The sequence below is a fragment of the Calidris pugnax genome, unplaced genomic scaffold, assembly GCF_001431845.1.
Source record: "Calidris pugnax isolate Ruff unplaced genomic scaffold, ASM143184v1 scaffold82, whole genome shotgun sequence".
Taxonomy (NCBI): Eukaryota; Metazoa; Chordata; class Aves; order Charadriiformes; family Scolopacidae; genus Calidris; species Calidris pugnax.
In genome coordinates, this window is record NW_015090833.1 from 2,808,825 (window position 1) to 2,832,479 (window position 23,655).

Sequence of the window (23,655 nt, forward strand, 5' to 3'; positions counted from 1 at the left end):
CCACATGAAAAGGGACCACAGTGGAGTGTGGACAGAAGGAGGTGATGTCCTCATGTGGGCTCCAGAGAAGAAGAAAGCCTGTTCTCTGGAGTGTGGGCTGCAGAAGGGGGCAGGAAGGGCTTAGTCTACCTGAGCGTGATCACAAGGAGGGAGAATGAGCAAAAGCTGTCCTTCCTTGGGTCCCTCCTTCCCTTCCTCCCTCTCCTACTCCCTCAGGCAGTTTCACAGGCCACCAGGAGGGAAGAACACACATCTGGAGGTCACCCAATATCAGTGTAAAGGAGGAAATAAAGATTGCTCTGACGTGCCAGCTTGGACTCATTTAGGCTTCAGTCTGACACAGCGCTCCTCCTCCTCTCCCTCTTGCTTTCTCCTGCAGAGTAAAGATTTACTGTGTGCAGGAGTCCTTCAAACCTCCCTCGTCATCTTTTCCAATCACTCACTCAGGCTCTCACGGGCAAGCACACTGGCTCACAGGGAGCCAGCACAGGCAGGTACACTGGCAGCAGAATGGAGGTTCTGGGCACTGGGTCCAGCTTGAACCACATCAACAGTGCCTTGAAACACCATGGAAAAAGAAGGAACCAAGACACATTCACAGAACAGGTCAACAGATCCAAAGCATGAAAATGGACCCCTAGGGTTTGGGGGATCCGAGAACCAATGATGCCAAACACGGGCATGCACACACACAACGGCATTGCCACACACACACAAGGCCCCGTCAATGAGCGAAGTCAAAAGTTCAGTAGCCATCAGCTTCCACAAATCAGTTTCCACAGGACTATAACAAGGAAGAGACTGCAACAGGCACGAAAATGTGCAAGACCATGAGGGTCACATTCCTGATCCAATATCACCCAGTATAGCTGTGTTCGTGTAGCACAAGTGCTGCTGCACTAGTTGCCTGAGTATGTGGTGCACGAGAAAGACAATACAAATAACATGCCCTGAAGCCTGCAAGCAGAATGACAAGGACATATCTACTAAGAGCTAACATCTGTTTTAGCCCAAAATGAATTTCCAGTTCTGGGCACTTAGACCCAGCATCCCAATATCACCCAGTATAGCTGTGTTCGTGTAGCACAAGTGCTGCTGCACTAGTTGCCTGAGTATGTGGTGCACGAGAAAGACAATACAAATAACATGCCCTGAAGCCTGCAAGCAGAATGACAAGGACATATCTACTAAGAGCTAACATCTGTTTTAGCCCAAAATGAATTTCCAGTTCTGGGCACTTAGACCCAGCATCCTGCACGGGATTTGGGGATGCCCGACTTCAGAATGAACACCCGGTCAGTTACAGAATGGTGGTAACACCACTGCAGTGTCTGGCTCGGGCTGGAGCTTTTTGTCCTCACACAACCTCATGGGTCAGTATTAAAGGATATTAAATGAAGAATTATGCCCCACAGTGTCCAATAACAAGACTTGTCAGAAGGAAAACACAAGGAAAGGCTACGTTACTCCATCCTCAGAGGTGGGATCATTTCATCTGTACTTCCCCACTTGGCCCTCTCCTGTGGCCCCTCCAACACCCCACCAAAGCCATCAACTTTATCTTTCACACACAGGCATATTAAATAATTTCATCTTGCTTTAAAGCAGTTCTCCTTTTTACCTTTTTCCCCTCTTCTCCACCTGCATTTCAGTGTAACCCTGTGACCCAACAGAAGTGATTAAACCCATGAAACCCCTACTGGGTCTAACACTTCCCTCTTTCTGTTAAATCTGCTTTCCCTGTTCTGCTTTTCCTCTCTTTTTGGACCTGTAAAACAATCCCCTAGCCTCCTTCACAATGCCCTGACTTCCAAGCACCGCACAGAAAAACTCTAGCCAGCTTGTGCCAAACTGCAAGGGGAGAAAGAATACCACAGAGAGGATCTGATAGGAAATTAAACTATTAAGTGTGATTTTTTACTAGCTTTAACAGCTGCCCTGAAACCCAGCCAACCCCTTTCCTTTTTTATCCTAACCTGCAGCATGTGAAAAAAGGGGGAAGACCCTTTTTTTCAATCCCACATCTCAAATCAGTTTTACAAATCTCAGTTCAGGCCCCACAGACATTTCAAATTCAGAGATGAAATTCAAGGAAACCTAGTATTTATTTTTTTTATACCCAAGAAAACAAGTTGTTGTAGGAGATCAGCTCCTTTTTAAACTTCTCTCATCTGCACACCTGGTCTTTGAAAGCATCTTTGGTACCCGTGTGGCTAGACCTCAACTACTGCAATCAATTAGATGCAAAACCCAAGGCCACAGAAAAGAGGGAGTTTTCAGACCTTTTTTTGAGGTTTGCAAAGTCTGAATTTGAGTTCAGGTTTCACTACGCTGGATTTAATCCCCTTATCCCCCGCAGCACCTTGCATCCTGCTTTTCCTTTGCTCAAATTTGGTTCCAGATGATCACAACACCCTCCTTCCCTGACCAACAGCTTTGCCGAGTGCTGCTCAGTCTGTCTTCAGCCCCGTTTGAGAGGAAACCCTGCCCAGTCCCCACTGCTCGCTGCCTTCACCCAAGGTGCAAACACACCTTGGCTCATCCCGGCATGAGCCCACCAACACACACCCCAAAGCCAAGACAACCTTCAATCTGTGCAGGCACCTAAACAAGAGACTAGAGGCTCTTCAAGTGGAGGCACCTTACGGAAGGGAGCTGTCTCACCACAAAGATGGTACGAGACCCAGCCAACTCATTTCACATATGCTTTCCAACAACAGCGAAGGGGTAATTGTTATTACCTAATCAAGAGAAAACCCTCCCCATGCCCACACGCAGACAAAAGTGAAGCAGGACAGCAGTTGGGAACCAAATCCCTGCACAGCCCTGGAAGGCAGAGGCAGCATTGTCCCTGGGTCTTCTTCCCCCTCCCCTGCACCACATTTTTCTCTCCTTTTCTATGTGATAATAAAAGGGCTCCCTCTCCCCTTGCCGCTGCTCTCCATTTGTGGGCATTGCCAAAGAGCAGAGATCTGTGTGTCTCAGAGCAGCTATCGTATCACAAAGGATCCGAAGCTAGCAAAAAAGGGGCTAAAAATAGCCCGCAGCAGCACACTATATATGGAAGGAAAAGCAAAACAGCCCAAATGGAGTACAAGGTCTGGATACTGGGGGATGGGACATCCCAGCCAGGGCTCTGTCCTTTATTCTGCTTGGGAGGGAAAACATGTAGACTTGGGGGCTATAGGACAATGAGCAAGAAACTGGCACTCAGCGTGCATGTTCTCCCAAGTGGAATCTCCCCAGGAAATTAGGAAGAGAAAGCTCCCCTTGTTGAAAACAGGTCCAATATTCCCTTTCTAAGAGACTTGGCCAACAAGCTAAGAAAAGAAAGGATAATTTTGAAAGCTTATACAGGGGAAAGCTCCTGGTGACTCCTTTAGCTCACTACGTAAGGAACAGGCAGAGCAAAGAACATGGGACTGTGTAGGAAAATCTCCCTGGGTATGCACCCGTCAGTGAGATCGTGGAAAGGGATCTCTGTCAGAGACTGTGCTGGGAAATCTAAACGCTAGATATAAATGTGTGCAGAGACCTATGGGTCAGTCAGTGTGCAGGAGGGGGTGCATGAATGAATGAAGCAGCACATCTGCACGTCCAGGTCAGCTTCTGACAGCCATCTCCTGATGGACGCCAGCTTTGCAACCCCAGAACACGTGTCCCAGCAGGGAGGGAGGCACATCAGGCAGGAATGAGCACCAAGTCCCTTGTTTCCAAGGGGCAGCTCAGAAAAATGAAACAGGGATGCCACACACGCATGTTCCCCATCTTGTTTCAAAGCATGAGGATTAAATAGCATGAACCAAGTATCCTGCACAACAAGCCTCCCCGTCTGACCTGGAAGGAGACAAAGGTGGCAGGGATCTGGCATTAGACTACAGGAGATGGGAGTGGAGGGCACAAGCAGCAGCTGAAGTCCCATAAAGCAGGCTCTGTGTGTACACACTGGGACTCCAAGAAGCAGGACCCCTTCTCTGCCTCATACAATTAGGACCACTTTCCTCACTGATCAAGAAAGCCCAGCTCGATGTCAGATCCAGTTTTCTGTGTGGCTCCTGCTTTTTACCCCTTTCCGTCTGATCAAAGAAGTGTGGGCTCAATTTTAACTGCTGCTGAGCACTGCCAGCTCTGTATCCTCTATGTTCTCAGAGGGACTCGGGTGCTCAGAGCCTTCAAACCCAGGTTCCTGTGATGACTCCCCTGGAGCTGCATTGACCAGGAGGACAGAGCTGTAATTCCTCTCCCTCAATCTGACAGCCTCCTGCTACCCCCCAATTCACAGGAAAATACCCTCCTTTTTGGTATAGACAATTCCAGATCTCACTGGAATAAATTTAACTTGCACCCAGTAACACCAGGTCTGAGGACACTGTGAAGGACAGCTTAAAACCCATTTTCTGGAACATTGACAGAAAAAGACAGAAGAGAAAAAGAACTTTGTCCTTTCCAAAGCAAGGGATATTTCAGCTTGTGCTTTCCAAGGAAATGTAGCAAACGACATTTACAACCGGGTTCCCGAAGCAGACACTCAAGACCTGGCAGCACGTCTGTTTGCAAGTCAAATCCCATGGGGCTGTAGATGCAAACCGGACCCTGCATGTGCCATTACCTGCCTTAAGCATAAATGAGTCTTCAGCCCCCCATGAATGCTTATACATTTTTGCATAATCCTTTGACAACACAGCCCTAGAAAAAAGGCATTTTACTGAGAACTCCTACCCCAGCGAGAAACCTCAGCTCCTTTTCATTTTCCTCAATTCGGTAACTATTTTTTACGTTTAAGTTCCCCTCTTTTTAGTTTTTGTAGCAAATAGAAGCTGCAAATGGGGTGGAATTAAAACAAACTAAAAACGGAGTCCAGGCACAATCACCTTGTGTCTGGAAACGACAAGGGCTTTCCTATCAAAGGAAACTGAAGGTCACACTTTTCCTCATTGATCTTGCAATGTTTGTTAATTACTCTGTCACTGATGTGGCGAAGGATAATTAAACAGCTCTGTTTATATCTTATATGCATAATTATGTGCGCTGCCACTGAACTCGTGAAGACTAGAGAATGTGCCTCTCCAGAAGGGGAACGGACAGACGGAGATGAGTTTCGGCTGCATTATTAACAGGAGGAGGAAAACACGCGCACACACAAAAGGAGGAAAGTTTGATGGATTCACAAAGTGCTGAGATCAGGGGAGGGGTGCGTGCAGGTGGAGCAGATTAGGGGGAGATCTTTCAATTACAGATTCAATCCAGCTGGGTGACAAATCGGGGGAGGGAGCTGCTCTGCCCTAATGGAGAGAATTCAATTTACCCTAAGCTTTCACCAAGGCTTAGCACTCATACGCCCCCCAAAATCAGTCTGGTGGGGAACCTGGGTATTAGAAGTGAAAAAGAAATTCAGCTAGGGCTTTCCCAAACATCTCCTGCCAAATTCAGCTGTTTCAATGAACCACAAAAATAGCACAGAAGCCATCTGAAAATAAGAAATGCACCCACAGCCAGGGGGAAACACCTTGCAAGAGAACACAAGTTGGTACCCCGGACCGAGCCGTGGGGACACGCAGGTTTGGAACCGGGCGCCTCAGCAGCTGGAGGCCCAGCTCTGGGGGTGCCACCCCGCCGAGGGATGGGCTCCCACACCCGGCCGGCAATGGCGGCAACGGCCCGGCGAGGAGTAACGCCGTGGCCGGGGTAACCCCTCAGCCCCTCCGCCTGGGGTGGGACAACACACGGGAGCAAAAGGGGACAGTGATACCTTACGCGTTGGACGGCTCCGTTGCGGGCCCTTACCGGCAGCCATGACGGGGCACCTCTGCAGGTAGGCCCACCGGGGAGACGCGACAAGGACAGCGGCTTCCTACCGGCGCCGAGCGGCGGAGGGCGGCGGCTGGGGCTCCCCGGGTCCCACAGGGGACCGGCAGCCCCCCCAGCCATGCTCTGTCACGGCCCGGCCTCCCCCCGCGGGGTCCCGTCTCCCCGCGGCCGCCGCCGCCGCCTCTCTCCTGCCTCACGCCGCGGCCGCTCCTTCCAGAACCTTCGGGCGGGGCAGGGCGGACCCGGGTTCGAGTCCCGCTGCCCCAGGTGCGCGCGGCCCCGACCCGGCCGCTGCTCCCCCCCCGCCCAGCCGGCCTGTGTGCGAACACGCTGCAGAGTCTACCTGGGACTGGCCGCAAGGGCACCCTCTGCTTTGTGTCCCCCTCTCATGTGGGGGACATGGCCGGGAAACCAGCACAGCCCCCAGCGGGATGGTGTGGAGGAGGCTGAAGGGGGAGACCTACTCTGCCGAGGGGTCTGTGCACTGGGAAGGGACATCCAGCCACGTCCACCCCAACAGACCCCCCTCTCGGGAAGGGGAGACAGAGGCAAACCCATGGTCCCGAGAGCGAGACGCCAGGTCTCTGCAGGGGATTGGGGCTTCCACCCTCCTTGGCTGCCAGATGCTGCCTGCCCCCAGCACAGACACACCACAAGGGCATCGTCTGCCCCACACAAAACGTGAGCGTGAAGCTGCCCCATGGAGGGGGCAGAGGGCTTACCTGAGGTGGTTCCTCCCCCCAGCTTGGAGCCTGTCTCGCCGCTGGAGGACCGGTAGGCATCGTCCTTCGAGGCTGGCCCGTCTGAATCCCTGTCATCCAAGAAGTTGCCATCCTGGGAGCCCCTCAGAGCATCCGCCTCGTCCCCGTTATCTTCCTCGTCGCTGCAGCCCTTGGGCTGCACCATGTAAACCCCTTCGGGGGGCACCTCCGCGCTCTCGGCACCTTTACATTCCTTGCCCTCCGCTCGCCCCAGCAAGGGCTCCTCGTTGTATTCCCCGTTCACCCACTTCTCAATCACCTCCCTCCTCTTGTCCTCCTCGATCTTCTGCACGCGGCTGAGTCCATCTGAGAACTCTGTCCCCAGCTCCTTGGTCCCAGGCTGAGGCAGGTCCTTGTTGCTGCTCTCCCGCTGCGGCCCCTTGTCCGCTCGTGCCTGTTCGGCTCCCCCGTGGTCGAAGACGACCTGGCGGCTCAGCTTGGCACAGATTGCATTTAGCTTCAGGCCGCCTTTGCGCTTGGCAGCCATTGTGGGTTTTCCTGAGGTTGCGTCAGTGCATATAGTTCTTTCAGCTGCAAAGAGAGAGGGGAAAGAAGCGAGAAAGGGCATTAGTGGGATCAGACAACTTGAACCCAAAAAGCAAACGGCTGGTCCCAACCCAATGGGCCTTCAGGCACGGCCAGTGGTGTCCTCTGGAAGGTGGGACTGCCATCTATTTCCTGAGCTCTGGGTGGAAGCCCAGCCAGGAAAGCTCAGTGAGAGGCACACTCTGAACCTGCTAGTACCAGAGGATGCCACTGGCCTCAAGAGAGAGACACGTTTTAATGCTGGGTCTGAGTGGGCTCAAAAGGTCCCAAACATCTCAGGCAGGTGAACGTGGTCTGTACAAGCCTCTGCTCCTGGTTCAGGCTGGCTATGAAGTCTGTGAAAAGCCTGCCGTGCTCTCTCCTTCAGACTGCAGCACCACCTGCTTTTGGGTCCCCAGCTCCATCCCAGATGTGTTGGCTGCCAAAACCACACCAGCCAGTAACTGCACCCCAGCACCTCTAACGGCTTCCCAAGCCCAACCCTAGGGACGGTGAGGAATTCACCTAATGGGGCTTATGCATAGTCTCAGAGAAGAGAACCAGTATGGACCAGAAAGAACCAGTAGAGAGGACAGGAGCCCTGGCAAGTAGGTGTGCTGAAGCACCAGGCTGGTGTGTGGCAGTCGTACGGGAGAAAATCGCCTTGGGTTGGTATCAGTTGATCAGGCCGCTTTGCCTGCTCGCTCTCGCACACACAGGAAATTCTGCTCTCACACTTCCCAGCACAATCAGCTAATTAGTGTGGGTTTGTTATTTTAATGTAGTTTATTCATATGTGACAGCTAGTAAAGGAGGGGTAAGAGAAAGTGGGGGGAGAAAGGAAGAAGGTAAGGTCTTAACTTCAAGGTCACGGAGAATCTTGAACTAAATGGTCCCTATCAGAGAGTCACTTGCATGATTATTGCACCAACAATTAACAAGACTCAATCACAAATAAAAGCAAAAAACTGATTCTAAAGCAGCTGCATTGTCTCATTTCCCTCTTTATTTATGATACCCCTGAGAGACACCTAAGAAGGGTTAAAGGTCCCAAGGCAACAAAGGACACACAGCCCGGCTCTTCCCCCAGGCGCAGTGCTGGGGTGGACCCTGCTCCCTGTCCCAAGGTGAGCACCCGGTGAAACGCCTGCTGGACACCCCCACCAGTGGAGTTACCGTGGGGGACACTGCTGGGGCTCTCTTGGACTTCATGTCATGCTGAAAGAGGGGCCCATCACATGGAAAGCAAACAGAAACCGTCTCCAGACCTCAAATGGTGAGAATGGGTTTGTCCATTGCAGAGGAGTCCCTCGTGGCAGCTCAGCCCACACCTCCCTGTCACCAGCACAGAGGTGCTGCTCCACAGAAGCACAGTGAGATTAATCAGACCCCCTACAATGCATCCAGAAGCCACCGTGACAGCCCCTAATCCCATAACATGACAGCCCAATACAAACAGACTGAAACTTTAGACCTGCTGTCCAAGAGCCAGAGAGTGGCTGCTTAGCGTAAACTCCTGACAGCTTCAGACACGCTTCCCTGTCAAGGTCGGCAAGAAAAATAACCCCCCGACAAATATATCAGCCCCCCACACAAAAGGAGGCAAAATGTACTCCTCCACCCTCCAAACGCTCACCCCCCACCCCCGGCACTAACACCCACGTGCAATCATGCTTCCACGAAGGGAAAGCACATGTTGCCCCCAAACACATCCAGAAGCCATAGCTCTTCCAGAGCTGTGCGTATGCGCTGGCACGTTCCGTAAACGTAGTCGTACCCATACGGGTTAAACAGTCCCATCTCCCCAAAATACATTCCTCTGCGTTCCCCCCACGCGTTTTCCCTTTCACACATTCCCCCACGGCAGGCAGGCAGCCCTGGCGCATACAGATGGGCACAGGCAGACGCCCATGAAGCTGCAAAAGTCTCTGCGTGCTGGCACCTTCCCTTCCCACCACATTCCCACTCTATTTAGGGCAGAAAGCGAAGGCCGAGCCTGTGCGCAACTGGTACCACAGCGGGAATAGCTCCGACTGGAGCCCGGCCAGGACACCTACAGCTCCCGCCCGTGCGCTCGGGCGAAGGGCCAGCGCAGCCTCGGTGGCCGCAGGTGGGGAGGACGGTGGCCCCGGCGCCGTGCGGTGCCTTCCCTGGGGCTGGGGCACCGGGTCAGCACTCAGTCACCAGCTTCTGCCCGGTGATTCCCCGTCCACGCTCCCAGGACAGCCAGCCCTGCCTCACTGGGGAGCTCAGCGCCGCTGGAGATAACCGGGAGGCAGACACGCGGCGGCCCAAATCCCCGCTGTCCCCCCACCTCCTTCTGCAGTGAGGGCAGGTCCCATTATTCTGATCTGGAGGTGAGCAGCCAAGTGCGTGCACCAGCCGGCAAATGAATATATAAATATTTATTCAAAGGAAGAGAGGAACAGACGTTCCCGAGGCTGCACTTGCCGCGTACGCAGCAACTCCGGGGAGCCTGCAACTCGTCTTCCATTCCTTTTCCTGCCTCCTTCCACCTCACACACCCTGGCTTTGTCCCTCTGCCTCCCCAGGTTCTACCCACCAGGTCCTGCCCTTTCCCTCTGCATCCTTCCTTTCCCTTCTTGTGTTTGGGATTTTTTTTTGAGCACAGCAATGCTGTTCTTCAACATTTTGAGAATCTTTTCCTAAAGTTGAAGTTAAAAGTAAAGTTCTGAAAGGGCACCTTTTCCCTGATCTATAAAACTAACCCTCCCAGAGACCTTCCTGAGAGGGAATCTGCCCTGTAACTATCAGGGCTCTTATGTATCTCCATCCCACCTCTGCACGTCTGGATGTAGAAGATCAGAACTCCCGGCTGCTTCTGCCAACCTTGCAACCAACTCTCCACAAGCCTGGACACATCATTTGATCCTTCCATGGCCTTATTTCCTTGTTTATGGAATGGGAGGGACATCACCTACACCAACATGTCTATTCCCCTCTTTCAGGCTGTCAATTTCCAAAGCAGAAGGGAAACCCTTCTCCCAAAGACAGGTTGAAGGTGGCCCTCGGCTCGAGGGGACCAGAGCATCTGTGTTTCTTTTGCTCAAGCGGAGGGAGAGGAATTGAGCCGCCGAGCGAGGGACCCTTGTATCTGCCCAAGGTCAGGACTGCCAGGCAGGGAGGGACCCCCGAAGCCAGGCAGAGGCTCCTTCCCCCCAGGCCGAGCTCCCCACCCCAAATCACCCTGTGTCTCCATCACACTGTTTAAAGATTCCAGGCTAAGTAAACATCCCCCTTCATTTTCTCCGTCTAAATAGAAATGTTTTGATTTCGCATCAATCTGAGGAAGCCGTTTATAACCTGAGCCTGTCACACGGACTTTTCATCTCTGCCCAGGACAAACTCTCCCACATGCTCTATTTACACTGAGCACTTCCTCTGAAAACAATGCCACCGGGAGTTTACTCCGCTTGCCCCCTCCCCACACCCTGCGAGGAGACACCGGCTCCCCCGGCCCCGCACCCGGCCCCGTGGCATCTCCAGAGCAAACCTCCCTTTGAAGAGACGGTACACCCTGCCCCAACCAGGCCTGGCAAGGAGAGGACAAACCCCCACCTCGCCATTTTGCTGCCTTGTCACCCCTTGAATGTGCTGCCGACAGGTCCTGGTGGCTGTCCCCACCACCCCTCATTCCCCTGCCCAGGCTTTGCCCTCCACACAGTCCCCAAACCAGCACTTTCTCACCCACAAACTCGGCAGCGGGTGCTGGCAAGGTGGGCACGGCTCAGCCCTGCCTCCTGCCAAGGGAGAAGAGGGGCTACCAGGGGACACAGCGTGTGGGACCCAAGGGCTTTGCAGCGTGGACAGAAGTAGGACAGCCCGGCTGAGGGGCAGACCGCGCTGCAAAGAGAAAGTCTGGAATTGCAGGGAAAAGAAAAGAGCCGGAGTCTGGCTTTGGCCTGGGGTCAATGAAGAAACGCACCCCAGTAGAGGGAGAAAGGGACCCGGCCATGGAAAAGGGGGGTGCAGGGGCTGGGGGAGCGAGTGGAGAAGGAGCCCTGGGTGGGCGGCAGGAGATCCCTGGTGTGGGAAGAGCTGGGGTGCAGGGGGGAGCCCCACGGCTGGGGCAGGGGCTGAGGAGGGGCAGGAGGGCCCACGCTGTGGGGAGAGGGGTGCTGGCTGGGGAGGGACAGCGTGCTGTCACTTCAGAGGGCCGGGTACGTCGAACAGATGGAGCTTTCATATTCCTATTGAAGAGTTTTAAGCCCAGCTGAGCAGCTCGGTTCAGGAGGGAGGTCCCAGTGCCAGCTTTCCAGGAGCTGCAAGCTCTCATTCGATTAATTATTAACGGCATTATTTGGGGCGGGCAGGGGGAGGGAAGGAGGACCAACATTCTGCACAGTCCTTTTCTTTTTTAACCAGTGTGGTGCAAGCTTAACTGGAGAGACTCCAGTCTGCCCGGGAGACCCCAGCAGGGAGGGCAGCACGGCTTGCTGGGGTGGGGGTGAGGATGCTGCATGCTGGAGCCTCTTCACACTTGAGCTGCCATCCCTAAGACAGAGCCAAACCTTCACAGCAGAAAGCCACTGGGGCATTGGGAACGTGCTTCCCCAGAGCAATGCCCTGGCAGTGCCCAGCCACACGCCGGGAGGAGGCAGGGAAGGCAGCCAAATGCTCAGCCCCTTCCAGAAAACATTCCCCCTCCAGCACGACGTTATCCCAGACAGGGCCAGGGCAAAGGCAGCACCAGCCCAGGCACGGCCCACGACGTGTGAGAGTGGATATAGTGTGTATATTTTCCCCTCTTCAGTTTATCAATAAAACATTTTATTGCTTTTAGCCCAGGAAATGACCTTGGATTAGTGGATGCTGTCTCTTCTGGCTGACCTTGGGGAGTTCACAAAGGCTCTTTAACAACCTCCTCTGCCCTGCAAGCGTGGATCCCGCCCGTGCGTGTCTGCCTGAAGCCGGGGAAAGCCCTCGGAGCAGAAGTGGGACCTGACAGGCTCCAGCCCAGCACTGGGCAGGGGAGGAGAAGGAGAATCAAAAGACGTGGGAGGAGAAACGAAGTGAGCAGCCAGGGCGTCCTTACGGAAGCGCTGCCAGCCACACTCCCTCCTTCCCAGAGCTGCGAGGGCTCTCCCTACACACCCCGTCCATAAACCCCGGTGGAAAGGCTGGGGACTCCGGTCCCCGTGGCCAGCACCGGTCAAAGTGCAGCCTGTCTGCCCTCACCACTGCTTGACCTTCTCCTGCCTGCCACACTGGCATCCCCAGCTGCACAAGAGGCTACTTTTCTCCCTATTGCCAGCTCCCAGAGCCTGATTCAACCCTGGCCCAAAGGGGCAGAGACCAGTGCCAGTTCCCTTCCTGCTTCCCTTGGCTCAACCTTCTCAGCGGCAGAATTAAGCTGTAATTTTCTGGTGGCAGTGAGAGGCAGCGCAGAGAAACCAGCACTGGGCAGTGAAGGACAGAAGACAACCGGAGAGGAGGGGGAAGCTCTGGAGATGCTGGTGCCCCGCACTGGGGCTGCTCCTGTTTTCCACCTGGGTACTTGGTAGCTCTGGTGCTGCTGGTGGGGTTTTTCCAGGAGAACAGCTCACGAACACGGGGAGCCCCCCCTTTCCCCAAACAGAAATTAGCCACGTTCTCTCTGAATGGTGTGTATTTTCACTGCAGAAGTGTAATTACGGAGGGAGGGAATGGGACAGCAGAAAGCGAGAGGAATTTTCCTCCTGAAGGGAAAAGAAACTGGGAGCAAAGAGGGCTCTGAGGCAGAGCGAGGTCCCCACACGCCGCAGGGCAAAGCCTGCAAGGGTGCTGCAGCAGCCGGGCAATCCTCCCTGCTGCCTTCCCCCGTCAACACAAGCCTCCCTTTCCAGCCACGTCCTCTCCCCGTGTCCCCCTGCAGTGTCCCCTTGTACTGGGCATAGAGGGTCCCCGTCCTCTCCTGCAAACACCCCTGACTCTCCTTGTGCCACACGCAGGGACAGCCCCGCAGGCTCTGCCTTGGCACAAGAGCCCCCCTCCCCGGAGCACGTCCCCAGCCTCCAGGTGCCCGTTTTCTCCAGCCGCGTCCTCCTGAAGAGCGAGCCCTAAAGTGTTAACGGCGATTGGTGAAATGGCACAGCAGATTGCTACAATAAATAATTTACTGATATTTATAAATATTCAAATCAGCAGGCTTCAGAAATTGAAAGGGGGAGGCTGAGCTGACGGGGAGGAGGGGTGTTTAGGGAGGGGAGGGGGGGGCTGACATTAATTCCCAGGCTCTCCAAATTCATTTGAGAACTGTTTCTCATTTCAAACAAATATTAAATCTTTTGGTGTCAAGCCTCCAAAATAAAGTATCAAATAGAAAGTCACCACCCCCGTGGTGGCTGATGCCTTGTCTGCCAAGACGCTGGGCGCCTGTGGCCCTGTCCCCTGGGACAACCAGCCCCCGGGGGCACGGTGGCAGCCTGCGCCGGTGAGGGGCCTGTGGAAGAGCAGAACCCCCTCAGCCACACCACTGACAGCCCACCACACCACCGACCATCATCCAAGACAGGAATCCCTGTTACTACCACCTACAAGACCTTGCCTTCATCTTCCAGTGAATTTTCTAAATCCCATTGGGAAGAAAGGGCTGAATGTCAGAGCAATGAAGGTGGAGCCAGGACTCCCGACTCCAGCCTGGGGACACAGCCTGGTGGCAGAAACGGAGCAGGGGGTCACGGCTCCTGACTTTCACTCCTTGCTCTGGAAGGGAATTTGGTTTTAGTGATTTAAGCTGGGGGTTAAAAGCCAGGAGTGCTGGCTTCCAGCCTGGTTTCCAATCATGGTGTAACTGTCAGCCTCCCCAGCTTTCTGTGCCTTAGTTTCCCCATGCAGAGGAGGAGGAGGGAGGACGATCACCCACCCAGAGGGCTGAACCCAGCCCTGTTTACTCTGTGCTTTGGGATCTCCATATCAGCACTCTGTCACTGTGCTGGATTGTTACTAACTGAGTCTTTTCCACCTCTGAGCATCCTACTGACCCTTTAGATGGCCAAGGGAGATGATCCTGTGTCCTCCCCTGGACCACCCCATTGGTAACGCGAGGCTCCAGCATGGGGTGAATTTCCCCTAGATGAGTAATGGCTTTTCTAATGCACGGGCAGGCTGTCAGCTTCCCTACTCCCAGTGTTTTATGGGTTTAACTGAACGGCTCTGAACTCCCTAGTAAGAAATAAAGTTATCCCTCAGCGTCCCTTCTAAACATTTCACTCAGTGCAAACGGTGTTTAAGAAAAATGAGGACATATTTCTTCTTAAGGATGCAGTATCCCCCTTCAGAGGCCTAATTTATGCCATATATCACTGGCCAGGGAGAGAAAGGCAGCACAGACCTCACACTAGGAGCGAGCTGGCCCAAGCACAGCCGCTGCTGCTGCAATGGTGCAATGGGCTGCAACTCAAAGTCCTCCAGAGTCCGCAGAGTCCCCGCTGGAAGCAGAGCCGGGCTGGCAGGCAGCAGAGCAGGACGGACACCCGCTAACACCCGGCACCGCATCCTCGGCTGCGGCATCGGTCCTCTCCCGCCCCAGAGACCTCCTCACCTGCACCGTCCCAGCCTGCCTGACCCCATCTCCCCACCCTGCCCCAGCTCAGCTCAGGGTCCTTCTCCCCTGCACGGCTGACCCGTGACAGCCTCCAGGCTGGTCCCGCTCCCTCGGACCGCGCCGGTCCCCTCTGCGACACTCGCTGCCTCCTCACCTGCCGCTGCCCTGCTCTGCTGCCGCTCCACCAGCTCTCCACGGGCGTTTGGCACAGCTGGTGGGGAAAGTGGTTCAACTGCGAGCAAGGACAGGACTAATCCTTCTTCACAGCTCTTTAGTAACGCACGTCTGAACCTTTTCCTGAGCAGATCTCAAAAATGATCCTAAATGTGCTTTGATCTTGTCTACCCCCAGCCTCCCTTACTCTGAGAGCCGCCAAACCTCCGCTGCTCGCCCCCGAGTGCTGCGGCCAAAGCTCCTGCTTCTGCCCTTCCCTTCACCCCGCTCTGCACTCACGGACCCTGAATCTCCAAAGGACAAGAAATAAGCCCCTCTTTCTGCATACAAGTAACACAGGGAACTTCCAGAATTAACAAAAGGAGCAGAGTGGAAAGAAGAGGGGGAAAAAGTGAGCAACGGGAGTCAGGAGCTGTGGTTCTGCTCCCTGTCCTGCTACTGACCTGCTCCTTCTCTTTGGGCAAATGACATCATGCAGGCTCCCCTTCTGCCCTGGACCTGCTGGGTCTCTTCAGATGGTAGCCATCTGGGCAAAGATTTCTTGTCTGGCTTAGTGGGCCCAGGATTTTGTTTGCAATTTTTAGGTGTTATGGCAACTCAACAGCAGAGGAAAAACACTGATTCGGGACAGTTTGAAGCTCCAAAGTCCCTTGTGTCCTGCAGCCAACTTTCTAGTTCATTTGTCAATGCAAGATCTTTGATGAGATATTTCAAGAATTTCCTCCTCTTGATCCCATGAAAACCTGCTCTCAGAGCTCCAGCCTAACTCAGCGAGCAGGGTCTCGCTGCTGCTTGGGCTGAGGCCACTCTCCAGGAGCCTTCTGTCTTCAGAGCATTTCCTTCAGATAACATAAAGCCAAGAGGATCAGCTTTTCTGATCCAGTTTCTCCTCCTTGCCTTATTTATTTATTTATTATTAATTTTTTAGTCCAGTTAAAAGGTTTACTATCCAGACGAGCCTAAGTGGCCTCACTCAGCCTAAGTAACTCTATAAATCAAACAGAACTGCTAACATCTACATCACAATCCCACCATCAATCTCCCCACAGGTTGTGAAGAAAACCAAGAGGAAAGATACAAAAGGGAGAGTGTAGAGTAATAGCTCATCCCCACCGGGTCCCTGCAGGCTGGCTGTGGCCCTTGGAAAACTCCCTGTGAAGCCACACGTGTTGTCAGGGCAACTAAATGCAAACACGGTGCCCAACTTCACCTCTCCATAGACACAGCTCCAGGTGCTGTGCCAGGAGGACACGGCGGAGGCAGAGAGAAGGAGGGAAGGGGTGATGGAGAGCAAAAAGGACCGGGAAAGCCTCTGGAGCAGGGCCGGTCACCCCGTATGGGAGCCAGCTCCCAAGGAATGAAGAAGAAGAGCCAAGACAGGAGCCTCTTTGAAACTCTGCACAGACTCCTTTGAAAATGCCAAAAGAGGCAGGGCAGGGGGTGCAGTGAAACATCGCGGTGGTGGAGAGGGAACCAGACTTGGCTGCAAGTACCTGACGCTGGGGGAATACAAAGGACCCGGGAGAGACAACAGGTCTCTTAAAGGATGCAGATTCAGAAGGCAATTGCTCAAAGTTTCATCAGTCCCTCTCGGTGACTGTCTTTAATCAGTTTCTTTATAAAGAATCCAAACCCACCATGACCCAAGTCAGAGGAGAGCAGCTCTCTGGCTTCAGGCCGGGCTCAGAGTCATCCCTAATCAAGGGCAGGGGTTAAGTGAGCCACCTCCTCGAAAAGGGTCCCTCCAAACTGCTGGTAGCTGGTAGGCAGCTTAAGAGCAATTTGCAATCCCTTTCAGCACTATTAAACTCAGACCCAACAAAGAATGCAGACTCCTAATTAATTGCAGTGGGAAGTCAGGAGCATAAATGGGAGCTGGGAGCCCGAATGCTTGTTGCATCACTAAGAAACACAGGGGCAGAAAAAGTTCATTATTGTGGTCTTTCTGGTCCTGCAAAGTAAATCAGTGTGTTAAGCCCGCACGAGGTGAGCGAGACCTCAGCAAGAGCTTCATGACAGAGAGCAAACTAGAGCATCTTCGCCTTCCAGCTTGTTACGTCCTCCCTGCAGCTCCCTGAGCTGTGTGTGAGCAGGTAACGTGCTCTGGGCTTGGTGTGCAAAGGGGGCACACAGGTCCCTTAAAGGTTTCTGTAACCCCCAAGTGGGGCTGGGATTCTTTGGTGAACCCAGGCACCCATCACACGCAGCACTGGGAGTTCAGGGGCTCTTGAACCCCCAGAGATGCCTGGCACCTGCAAATATTGTGCAACATGCTTAGGAGACACGCGTGTGCGTCCTGTTGGCGTGGAAAAGACTCACAGCCTGGGCAGAGGAGAGGTGAGCTCTGGTGTGGAAGCAGCAGGTGCTCCCCGAGGCTGCTAACTCAGCAGTGCTGTCGGGGGGGCACGGGAGAGAGACCCCAGCACCTGGGCTGTGTGTGCGCTCACCCCACGCTTCCCAGAGCTCACCCCAACGCTAATTCTCTGTCCTGCCTTTTGCTGCTCTTTCTGCCGGTCATTAGGGCTCATCTTCTTATCTCCCTCGTCCTCGTGAGCCCATCCATGTGCTAGGGCTATCACTAATTGCAAACACCCGTCGGTGGGAGCACACACGTGTAGGGAAACGTGGCGGTGCAGGTGCACACGCAGAGGCACACACGAGCCAGCACACAACCACACGCCATCGCCTGCCCCTGCACGTGCTGGTGAAACGCCGTGCACGCAGGACACACGCTAACGCACGCAGGACACACGCTAACGCACGCAGGCGGCTCCGGACCTGTGACGGCACAAGTACCCCATCCGCACACGGCAGTGCACCTCCCCGGGGCGCACACCCACACACACCCGCACACACCCAGCTCTGCTCAGCCCCGCACAGGCGGCGAGCGCCCACGGACACGCAGCCCCACCGGCGGCCACACAGGCGGACGCAGGCAGGCAGCCACCCGTGCGAGCGCGGAGCACCCTGCATGCACTCACACACACTAGGGCACGCTCACACACACACACTCACACACACACGCTGACACACATGCTCACACACACACACACACGCTCTCCGCACGAGCCCGCACGCCAGGAGCGGTTTATTCTGCAGCTCGGAGTGAGAGGAGGGTGGGCTCCCAGCCTGGACGCTGCAGACAGACTCGCAGCAGGGACAGACACGCTCCCCATCCCACCATCGAGCCCCTCTTTACCCCCAGCCCGTCTGCACCTCACTCCTTAAGGCAAAAAGAGCATCGGTGAGTGTCTCTTTGGAGCGGGCGTCCCAGCGCAGTGTGTGTGCCGGGCAGGGGATCTCTCCCTCTCCCCCTCTCTCTCTCTTCCACTCGCATCTTTTCATGAACTCTATTTCTCTTTCCTTTCTGAAAACAACTGAGCTGTAAATACTGTTTAACCTTCTTCCCCCCTTCCCCCCTCCCCTCCGCACTATAAAAACACAAATATGCCATAACTCAGCTGGCTCAGCCGCCGCGCCTCCAACATGCCCTGCTCCAGGCCTCTCAGGAAGGTCATAACAAACGACTTTCCGATTCAGTGCTCCTGAAATAATTTTGTGTATTAAAACCTGAATCTGCACTTTCTGGACCGAAAGCCTCTCTTAATTATGGCAAGCGTCCTTGGGATGGACAGTGATCCTTCACTACAGCACCGCTAACCAACCGGAGAGGCTCCGGCTCCGGCTCCCCACCACCTCCTCCTCCCGCTGCCCCCTCCCACCACCACCCAACCCACGGCCCCCCCTTGCTCCCTCGCCCCCCCGCCTTCCCTTTGCCCAATCTGTTTTCAAAGTGTGTCTGTCCTTTATTAAATTGTTTTCTTTTCCACATTATCAGTTGCCATGGAGACCTCATCTCTCGGATTATTTGAATTTCATTATATCTATTGATTTGGGAGCATTTCATCTTTTTTATTGTTTTTCTGTCAATTTTCAAAACGAATAACCATCTAATTTGCGTCAGTGCTGATTATGTTTGTCCCTCAATAGAGGTCGGCAGCTGCGTCGGGGAAACAAATCAATGGGAAACCATCATAAACCTCCCCAGTACAATCTCCAGGATATGTGGGTGACATTCCACGCCTGCGAGAAACACTCATCATATCCAAACTTCTTTCTTTCTTTTCTTTTTTCTTCTCCCCTCTTTTTTCTTTTTTTTCTTTTTTTTTAATTTCCCCTTGGTAGCTAGCTCGGCTGGCCAGTGGCGGGTCACATTTAAAATCATATTTATTTTACACACAAACATGTACAATTTTGGACGCATTGCATTTTCAGACAGGGAGGGGACAAGGGTGAAAAGAGGGGGAAGGAATTTTTTTTTTAATAAGAAAGAAGGGAAGAAAAGGATGATGAGGGAAAGAAAAAGAGGAAAAGTGGATCGGGATTGCAAATTGCTTACTATGTTTTTTTTTTAAATAATTTATGCAATTTTAAGCATTTATGTATAAATTTTTTAATAAGCCACCCTGGAGCAAAATAGCCATTAACATCCCGACGTCCTTCTGTCCAATGGGCTCGTGTGCAGGATCAATTTCCGAGAGTACTTTCCTTTTTTTTTTATGACATGATAAAATGCTTTTAAAGCAACTTACACAAATATGGAAATTTTTTTCCCCTCCTCTTTTTTTTTTTTTTTTTTTTTTTTTATAACAGCCTCCACTTATTCACCAGGGAGAGCGAGCGAGAGAGTGTGTGTGTGTGTGTGTGTGCTGGGGAGGGCAGTTGGCAGAAGGATAGACCCAGCCCTAACTGGAACGGACCTGCCTGTCCTTCTAACAAGGGCATAAACTTTCATTAGCGATGCACACAGTCAAAGGCAATTTAGGGAAACGCGCTGTACAGAAAAGGAAAACCTCAGCGTTTTTTATACAGCGGCTCCTTGGCTCCGTCCAGGGGGCTCTATCCTTGAGCTCAGCTTGTGCTCTCCAACCAAAGTGACCCCACCGGCCACGGGGGAGGCAGGAGCCAGGCCAGGGGGGGGGGGAAGAGGCCGGGGTTGTTTTTGGGGAGGCTGGTGCCCAGCAGTGCCAGCCTCGGCCCCTCGCCTGCGCAGCCAGCAGCCCGCACACCCCGCGGCCGCTCCAGAGAAGCCAGTCAATATTAATGTCTCGCTGGAACCCACCGGTCCGGCCAGAGGCCCAGAGGTATCTGTTGCTCAGCCCCCAGCACAGCTTTGTCCCTCCGACGTGCTCCTCCTCCCCAAAGGTCTCTATTTTGGGTTCCCACACACTGACAAGGAGCCTGCAGCCCCTCCATGCCCCTTTGGGGCATTAGTTACAAGCTGGCTCTGCCCAGACCAGACAGATGTGTCGCTGCTGCTCCTGCTCCCGCGGGGTATCCAGCCCAGTTATTTTTGCAGCTGGGATATGGTCAGCCTCACACAGGGACCTGGAAAATGCCATTCCTAAAGGGACGGCTCCTGCCGCCGGCCCCGTGAGCAGGGGAGGAGGGACAGGAGCACAGGGGGCTGGAGGGACAGCAGGGCAACGCGAGGGGCTCGGCGGGGTCTGAAAGCCACAAACACACGTTGGAAATGAAACACAACTATTTCTGCAGCTGGCAGTTGCCTTGGCCCTCTGTCTTTGGGGGCGAAGCTTATGCCCCCCCAGCCAGAGAGACCTTACACATGCCCAAGCGTGGGAAGTCCCTGTGCATGTTCCTATTACCTGCTTCAAGACCAAGCCCCAAAGATGTTTTTTTTCTACAAGAGCAGATTTCTTTACCTTGTTGTACGACACACTTCCAGAGCTAACACAGACCTATGAACTGAATCCTGCTGACGGGAGGCTTGCACCTTCCCGAGACCTTACACAGACCCCTGCACACTCCCAGCTCACCCCAGCTGCTGCACACACGGGGCTGCACACACCTGCCCCACGTGTGATGTTTGTGGGCATTTGAACTAAAGCAGGAGAGGGTGGAAAAAAGGCAGTTGGCAGAAGGATAGACCCAGCCCTAACTGGAACGGACCTGCCTGTCCTTCTAACAAGGGCATAAACTTTCATTAGCGATGCACACAGTCAAAGGCAATTTAGGGAAACGCGCTGTACAGAAAAGGAAAACCTCAGCGTTTTTTATACAGCGGCTCCTTGGCTCCGTCCAGGGGGCTCTATCCTTGAGCTCAGCTTGTGCTCTCCAACCAAAGTGACCCCACCGGCCACGGGGGAGGCAGGAGCCAGGCCAGGGGGGGGGGGAAGAGGCCGGGGTTGTTTTTGGGGAGGCTGGTGCCCAGCAGTGCCAGCCTCGGCCCCTCGCCTGCGCAGCCAGCAGCCCGCACACCCCGCGGCCGCTCCAGAGAAGCCAGTCAATATTAATGTCTCGCTGGAACCCACCGGTCCGGCCAGAGGCCCAGAGGTATCTGTTGCTCAGCCCCCAGCACAGCTTTGTCCCTCCGACGTGCTCCTCCTCCCCAAAGGTCTCTATTTTGGGTTCCCACACACTGACAAGGAGCCTGCAGCCCCTCCATGCCCCTTTGGGGCATTAGTTACAAGCTGGCTCTGCCCAGACCAGACAGATGTGTCGCTGCTGCTCCTGCTCCCGCGGGGTATCCAGCCCAGTTATTTTTGCAGCTGGGATATGGTCAGCCTCACACAGGGACCTGGAAAATGCCATTCCTAAAGGGACGGCTCCTGCCGCCGGCCCCGTGAGCAGGGGAGGAGGGACAGGAGCACAGGGGGCTGGAGGGACAGCAGGGCAACGCGAGGGGCTCGGCGGGGTCTGAAAGCCACAAACACACGTTGGAAATGAAACACAACTATTTCTGCAGCTGGCAGTTGCCTTGGCCCTCTGTCTTTGGGGGCGAAGCTTATGCCCCCCCAGCCAGAGAGACCTTACACATGCCCAAGCGTGGGAAGTCCCTGTGCATGTTCCTATTACCTGCTTCAAGACCAAGCCCCAAAGATGTTTTTTTTCTACAAGAGCAGATTTCTTTACCTTGTTGTACGACACACTTCCAGAGCTAACACAGACCTATGAACTGAATCCTGCTGACGGGAGGCTTGCACCTTCCCGAGACCTTACACAGACCCCTGCACACTCCCAGCTCACCCCAGCTGCTGCACACACGGGGCTGCACACACCTGCCCCACGTGTGATGTTTGTGGGCATTTGAACTAAAGCAGGAGAGGGTGGAAAAAAAAAATTAAAAAAAATAAAATTCAAGGGGCAGCCGATGCTCAGCTGGAAAAACACAAAGTGCCGAGAACAGCAAACCCAATCAATAACAATCACAGCCCCAGCAGCGGGAGAGGAACGCGTGAACCGTTCTGGCCTGCTCCCTGCACGCTCACCCACTTGGGAAAACACAGTTCCCCAGGAGGCCCCTGATTTATCCCCTCCCTCTCCACCCTACGTTCACCCTCACCAAAAATCTTTATGGAGTGCAAGTCCCTTGGGCTCCTGTTTTGGTCAGAAACTCAGCAGAGAGGAGAGAGGGTCTCTGCACGGAGGAACAGGACTCCTGGCAACAAGCTGGCACCTGAAGAAGGTTCTTAATGCAATGAAAGGCCCTTCTTCCAGCAAAGTGTTCCTCATACCCCCCATTCTCCTGATCTCCCCTCCAAAGTTTTGCCTTTTGTGTCCTCCTCCCCCCCCAGTTGCCAGCCTCAGCCTCGTGCTCTTTCTCTCTCCCCTCTTCCTTCCTCAAGTTCCCAACACTAATCCCAGTTTCCTCCTCCCCAACATCTGCCAAACCCCTCGTGCCCCAGTCTGCACCCCCATACCCTCTTCACATCTCTTCCCTCAGTCCCCGGGGTCCTACCACCCATGGATGGCAGAGAAAGACAAAGCAGCCCAGGGGACCAGCACCTCCAGGGACCAGGGACCAACCTGGGGAAGGGAAACGTGAAACCTGGTCAGGTAAAAGGCAAGAGCTTTCCCTTGTCCCAGTCGTGTGTCACTCCTCACCCAGACTGTACAGATTTGGGGATTTCACTGTAGCAGCAGAGAGGTCAGCGGGAGTTGAAGGTTTTCAGATCATATATATCACTCTATATGGTCTTGTCTATAGTGAGCGCTAAATATAGCCAAGCCAAACCTGGAGGTGACTTCAGTGATGGAGGGACACCAGCCACGGCACAGGCACCCTCTGCTACCTCAGAGCAACACAGATGTCAACAGTCACAATCCAAACCCGAGGATGCCTGTGAATCCCCTGTTCTCCCGCTGCCGAGAGGAGGAGCAGGTTCTCTCTCTCCTTTTCCCTCTCTCAAGTGTCCATAATGGTTCCTCCTTTAGAGGGGTGACCCGCCAAAATAAGGCAGCATGTTGTAGCTCAAAGGTCCTTTTTTCCACGGGATGTGGACCCTCTTTTTGATGGCGTGCCAGCATCTGTTTCAGCACAGCTACTTAAAAACTTAAACAGTGGAAGAAGCTCTGAATAGAAGGGGAAAGTCTCTTGTGTGGGTCAGAATAATTAGGCTGAGCTCAAATTGGCTTTAGGCATCTGCTGCTGCCTCTGAGCAAAATCAAGCCATGCTGCTTCCATCAGCATCTCTCTGCTGTTAGCCTCACCCCGCAGGACAGGGGGGACCCCACACGCCTCGCGTAGGGCAGCTCTGGGAACAGGACTCGCTTCCACAGAAGCCATAAAGCCTCCTTATCCAGCTATCCCTAAAGCCAAGAGAAAAGAGGCCAGACAGAGAGATTGAGATGAGCCATCTCCCCAACAAACTTGCTTCCCTTTTTCATTCGCTCCTTTCTTTTTTTTCCCCCTTTAACTGTCATTAAAATAACAAGTTTCTGTTACAGTCTAAACATTCCCACATTGTATAAAGGGTTATGTTACACTAGAGTCACTGCCGGGCCCAGTGTTTGCACAGAAACCTCACTGCAGGTCCCCCC

General features: G+C 53.8%; 1 protein-coding gene across 3 annotated transcripts in view; it reads right to left on the reverse strand.

Annotated features, from left to right (window-relative positions):
* The window catches only part of CASZ1 (castor zinc finger 1), a 211,432-nt gene that overhangs the window by 47,294 nt on the left and 140,483 nt on the right, over positions 1 to 23,655 (reverse strand). For all 3 annotated transcript variants that reach the window (XM_014941481.1, XM_014941483.1, XM_014941482.1), the window contains one exon: positions 6,531 to 7,100. In XM_014941481.1, coding sequence (XP_014796967.1) covers positions 6,531 to 7,100 — 570 coding nt within the window. The remainder of the gene's footprint in view (positions 1 to 6,530; positions 7,101 to 23,655) is intronic.